Here is a 6,289-nt window from a genome sequence, read left to right as displayed (position 1 = left end):
ATGGAGGCCAGTGGGCATTCACAATCCCACGGTCTGCTAGTGCTTCATCACCAGCTGCCTTCAACCCAACGAGCCTGCAGCCATGGCATTCAATGGAACCTGGAAAGTCGACCGCAACGAGAACTATGACAAGTTCATGGACCAAATGGGTAAGTATATATGTGCATGTGTGTGTGGTTCACAATTAATGGATCACTCAAGCCATGGTGTACCTCAGCTCTATTTTTCTTCCATGTCTGGTCTTATATTCATAAGGCCAGCGTATGCAAATGTGTCATGTGTTTCCATGAGGTTGTCACACACTGCAGTGAGGTGTTTGATAAGTTTGACGTGATTATTATGGCACAACCCATAATAATAGCATTAATAATAGCAGTAGCTAAATTAAGGTCTTTCTTTGTGCTTGGACACAGTGTGATACTCAGAGAGCAAATGTACTTTCAACACATGATTTATACCATATAATAACTGCAACCATGCTTCTACGTATTTCTATGTTTTCCTGCTTTACAAGGCATTAATGTCGTGAAGCGCAAGCTGGCAGAACATGACAACCTGAAGCTCATCATCGAGCAGACCGGGGACAAGTTCCACATCAAAGAGTCCAGCACCTTCCGCACCAAGGACATCGACTTCACCCTGGGCGTCCCTTTCGACTACAGCCTGGCTGATGGCACTGAAGTCTCAGTGAGTGTCCTGAAGCAGCGCAGACTCAGACGTTAACTTAAAACCAACAGCAGCCGGTCCAGGTGCTGTTTCATAAAGTCAATGCAACCAGTTATTGTTTGCTTTAGGAAAATATGGCTTATTTTTAAGAGTGATGGACACATCACTCATGAGGACAGGGCAAATTAAGCCAGCTAAAGCAAATGCTGAAAGCTGTGGAAAAGTTCCAGTGAATAATCACGCTGCAATAGCTGTGTAGCAGCTGGAATGAGAGTTAAGTGAATGTGGAAAAACCCAACAAAAGCAAACAACTATTGCCAATAAAACTTGGCAAATACAGACAAATGTAACAGAACATAAAAAAACACAAGGAGCTTTTATCACCAACTGTATATTTTTAACCAGGGTACGTGGGAGATGGAGGGTGACATGCTAAAGGGCAAATTCACCAGGAAAGACAACAACAAGGTCCTGACCACCACTAGAGCTGTGGTGGGAGGAGAGCTCGTACAGGTCAGTAGGTCCAGACATGGCTCATCGATCTAAACTCGGTTCCAATGCAATATGTTAATTACTGCAGACTGGTTTCAATAAATGTCTCCATAAAGTAACACACCTCTGTCTCTTCCTCACAGAGCTACAACTATGATGGCGTGGATGCTAAGAGGATTTTCAAGAAGCAGTAACCTGGAGACTGAAGTTCATATTTTATTTTTATAAAGACAACATGATATAGATGTGTTTTTTTTTCTTTTCTAACAAGTCATGGCAAAATCAAGTGTATTCTGATGGGATTTTACTGCATATACCTCAAAATGTTGGCATTTTTCAGAGTTTTGATAGAAGAATCATCATCCACAGAGTTTTGTGTTTACAATATCAAAGTGTGGAAGACTAAGTGTGGACCCAAACTCAGAGACAGCAAACAGGTTCAGTTACAGAAGCTCATCTCGATTCAGAATGAAGGAGACAAACAAGCTAAAAAGACCAAATCAACGATTTCAAGCGGCTCTCTTTAAAAACGTGAGAGAACTAACGACTAGGTGAATAAAAGCAGGTGATTAACTCAAGCAGAAAAACTCAGAGAGGATGACAACTAAATGAGAAGCAGCAAACCTAACGTACAAACAAACTGAGGGAGAACAGCTGTCACTGTGCAGTCAAAGTGCCTTAAATATAATAAAAAATTGCATCCCAGAAAGGATCAGGTCACCCACATCTCAAAGACCATATTTTCTTATTTACCTCTAGTGGCAGCTAGCCATGCAAATAGTTTTGGATTTGTGTGCCCAGATTTTGAGATTTTCTATTAGATTTCTATTGCCACCCTACAATGGAGGAGAGTTTCCCTGCACTGAAAAAATATCATTTGAAGTCATCAGCTGCATGTCTTTCCAGAAACAATGCCCTTGTTGCTCAGGATAATCCACAGAACATGGACTATTTTATTGGTGCAACATAGTTCCAATAAAAACTGTTCACATGTTTGCGGATTATCCGAGGTAACGGGTTCATTGTTTCTAGAAATATTTGTGGCTTTTGGATTATTTTAAATGTCATTTTCATCACAGCTTACTCTAACTTAACTAGTCTTCATCATTGTGATGGGAAGCAGCCTAAAGCAGCACAATAACAGTGTCACACAACATGAGATATATAATATGTTGTTTTCTGCCATTAATCAGTTGGGAAACGTCAATTTGCACTAATGGTTCTAACATATTATATGGTATAATCTGTAACAATAAAGCAGTTTTAATGTGTCACATGAGTTTACTATTTGTCATTTTCACACGTTTAGTTAAAAGGAGGATTTGCGTGAGTGAAGCTTGATGAATGAATTATGAAAGTCTATGTTATGTAACAAGAGTTTTCAAAGTTACAAGTCATGTTGCCTCCAGGCCAGTTATGTCAAGCCATCAAATGTTATCAAGTCATCATGATCAAGCTCAAAGATCACGTCTCATTGATCACATTTTATGGGCATCATCGGTTCGTAATCGCTGTCTTGATAAAGAGAAAGATTCTGAGAATATATCAGCATATTCACACTCAAAAGTCTCTCTTACACACCATGGCTTGAGTCTGATCACATGACGACAGCAGGGTCTTGTGCAGTCATGTGCTGGCCTTCGGGTGATATCCTCAGCAGTGGGTCTGAACAGATAGACAGAAAAACACATAAGGGAAATTAGGGTCTCTCACATGACAGAGCTGTTGAAATGCTGTGGATAATGACATTCATTCAGTGGTGAAAATGCTCATGAGGTTTCCCTCTTTGCTTTTCAGGCACGAGAGGGAAATAAATGATATGCACTGAGCCTCTTTGACCACAGGAGGGCGACCTGTGCCTACTTTCACTGTATAGTTGCACGAGATTCTTCAGTACAAAATGAAAGCTGTAATCCTTTAACCACTGAAAATGTTATTTAAAATTTTAAAAACTCTTCAGGATTAGCAACAAGATGTTTGAGGGCAAAATACATAAACATATTATTATTACAGACTTGGAGTATTTATACTTGGTTATACGGACTGACGTGTGGATTTCACAAGGGATGTGTTTAAATATCTTTTATGCTTTATATTAGGGTTTGGCAATAGTATGGAAGCCAATTTCTGCCAAGAAGACAGAAAAGTAATCAAGTTATAAAAATATAAATATGCACAGTAAGTCGCTTTGACTTGGGAGGACAAAATTACCAGATAAAAATTCAACATGAATATTTTATTTTTATTATGAGCAGTGTTTTCTTTTCCTGACAGAAATGCGCTTCCATATATTTCAGTTGAAATCTGCGTACATCACAGTTTGAATGAGAATACTGTCCATCATCAGTATATATCACACATTAGAAAACTTGTTTTCACTACAGTGGTAAACATGTAAAAAAAAAAAAAAAAAATTCAACAGTAATAAGAACAGTTTTCTTGGAATCGTTAATCTGGACAAATCACTGTCTAACCCGACTGTCTTTTTACTGTACATCATTCTTGCTGAATCCATTTTAAAACAGAGCAGGCCTTCTCATCCAAACACAATTGATAACTAATAAACAGCAAAGGTATTATCATCCTTACAGAGACCAATCCAAATTTGGGCAGCCTGAGATGACGTGTCGCACCAATCGATCACAACCCCCCCCGCCCAACTGAGCCCTGAGTGGCACCCTCTTTCATGGAGGTATAAGCCTGACGCGCACAAGGCTAATCTGGCAGAGGCAGGGCTGCTTTGAACACCAGTTTGCCCCTTAACCCGCCGCGGGGAGTGAAGTCCTCTGAGACGCCTCAGATACTGTGAGGCTCGAGGACTGTGAGCCTGCTGATTTTAGTGCAAGATGAAATGGGTTGGTGGGCCTCCTTTCTTTGTCATTGTATCTGCAGTCAAAGTGATTTTCATGCTTTCCATTTTAAAATTAGCAGTACTTTTATAATAAGATTGTATTTGGGTCGAATATTACAGTTAGTACCCGATGTGCACATTTTTGCACAATACACATATTTTGCCTCTGTTCTCCTCATTTTTTTCTTTTTTTTACAGAAAAAATAAAACTAATATGTATATTCAGTATAGGATGCTAAAAAAATTATGTTAATTTTGATTAAGCTCAATAAACACAGTGCATTTTCCAAGCACCACATCTGAACATGATTTTTGTAGCAAGTAAACTTGATGGACTTTATTGTTAAAATTAGCTTCACCTAGACAAACTACATCATTGAGTACCACTTAAATATTAATGCACCCATAATGATAATCCAATAATATTTTAAGTATATATTTTTTGCAGATACTTTTCTACTTTCTCTGAAATGAATTATCTGAATCCTTCTTCCACTTCAAATTTGGAGTTTGCATTTAGGCCAGATGAAGATTAAGTTCAAATAGGTTTATAATTTCTACAGCTTAGACAAACCAACAGTGTATACAGCAGTTAAAATGTTTTGAATACAGGATTTCTATTTGTAATATGTGAGTATTTTTACATTTACATCTGCTACTTTTACCAAAGTAAAGGGTCTGTTTAATCCACCCAGCACTGACCATGGGAGAGGTGTCCTGTACTGTAGGTGGGTGCTGTAATGTTTTATCCTGTCCACTGGGTAGCGCTGTGGAGCTCTTCATATTCTGAGAGAAAGAGCCTCGGCCATTCTATGATGTCATCTTCAGTCAAGTTATCATATGACACACACTCACAAAATTATTTCAGAGATACACACACACACACCTACACTATTATTGGATCTCAACTCAGATTATTAAAATAACATCTCCTGCACTTATCTATAACCGAAGAGTGGATTGTACAGGCATGAAATCAGTGAGAAACAGGAAAGCAGTGGGAGAGTTAGCCCTCAGTGTTTTGATTGCTGTGAGACCGAGGGCGCAGGGGCCCACCCAAGGGAGGTGGAAGCTGCGGATGAGAGAGGAGGAGGAGGAGGAGGAGAAATATTGAGAGGTGGACAGAGAAAAGACTGAGAGTGCGGACGAGTGGAGTGCAGAAAGGACAGAGGTAGAAGAATGCATCCCCCCCCCCCAACCACCCCTCTAACGACCCCCCCCCTTCCCCACCCACTGTGAAATCAAATTCACTGACTCACTCTGAAGTCGTCAGCTTATCTGAAAGAGTACAGCGTGGTGGGGAGTGTCAGGGTAATGTTTCCAAGAAGAAACAGCCCCCTTTTGGCCAATCACTGTTTAGACAATGACTGTGCAGACTTTTGCAGACACTATGCAGACTGCTGAATGATGAGTCACCAGTTAGTCAGGGATGAGTACTGTATCTGAGCCTTTTCAAATGCCTACAGAGAGCTGGGGATGATTTAGGACTCATGCCACTGTACATGCTCATCTATTTTTTAATATAAATAAATACCTCAGCAACTATTGGATGGATTGCCATGAAATACTGTACAATCAATGGTCCCCGGAGGATAAATACTAATGAGTGTGATCACAACACTGACCACAAATCTGGTTAACAACTACTTTCCCAACTTTTCATCTAGTGCCATCATCAGGTCAAAATGTTTAATCTACTTACTGACATTTCCCTCATGATCAGCTGTACTACAGCAAAATGTCATCATGATACTCCAACTAAGAATGTTAATGTGGTAAGCATTATACCTGCAAAACATTAAAGCATTAAGTAATTTCCATTAGCTTAAGTACAGCCTCACAAAGCTACTGGCAAAGCTGTTCCTTGTGTTTTCTGACTATTATCTGGGTTAGTAAGGACAGATTTACCCCCTTCAGGCCTTTATTGTCCTGTAAAACTATTTAAAAGTGTTAAATGGCTCACGGACACATTGTGGTTCTGCAGAGTATTTAGACACTGTCTGCTCCATGTAAGATAACATATCATGGTTGCCTATTACAGTGAGCAGTCAGTGTTTTACTGCAGTGAGCCAAGCAAAACAGTTGATAAGGAAATGAAAACAACATACAGGCCCTGATTGTCCAAGTACTGGATAAATCCAAAGATAAGCAGGAGAAGATTTTTAAATTAACTGTAGATTTGACTGTTTGGCATCAGATAAAATACAGACACTCTTCAGCAAGGACACTTGGAAAAGGATGAGTGAAAGGGGACAGAAACACTTCTTTAATGGATTTGTC

General features: G+C 39.6%; 1 protein-coding gene across 1 annotated transcript; it reads left to right on the top strand.

Annotated features, from left to right (window-relative positions):
* LOC121177027 (fatty acid-binding protein, intestinal-like) lies at positions 1-2,409 on the top strand. Its single transcript, XM_041031214.1, has 4 exons — positions 1-149; positions 515-687; positions 1,072-1,179; positions 1,302-2,409. The coding sequence occupies exons 1-4, from the start codon at positions 83-85 to the stop codon at positions 1,350-1,352; spliced, it is 399 nt and encodes a 132-aa protein (XP_040887148.1). The 5' UTR covers positions 1-82; the 3' UTR covers positions 1,353-2,409.
* The last annotated feature ends 3,880 nt before the right edge of the window (positions 2,410-6,289 follow it).

Source organism: Toxotes jaculatrix, chromosome 23 (assembly GCF_017976425.1).
Source record: "Toxotes jaculatrix isolate fToxJac2 chromosome 23, fToxJac2.pri, whole genome shotgun sequence".
Taxonomy (NCBI): domain Eukaryota; kingdom Metazoa; phylum Chordata; class Actinopteri; family Toxotidae; genus Toxotes; species Toxotes jaculatrix.
This window is presented reverse-complemented; position numbering and strand designations above follow the sequence as displayed.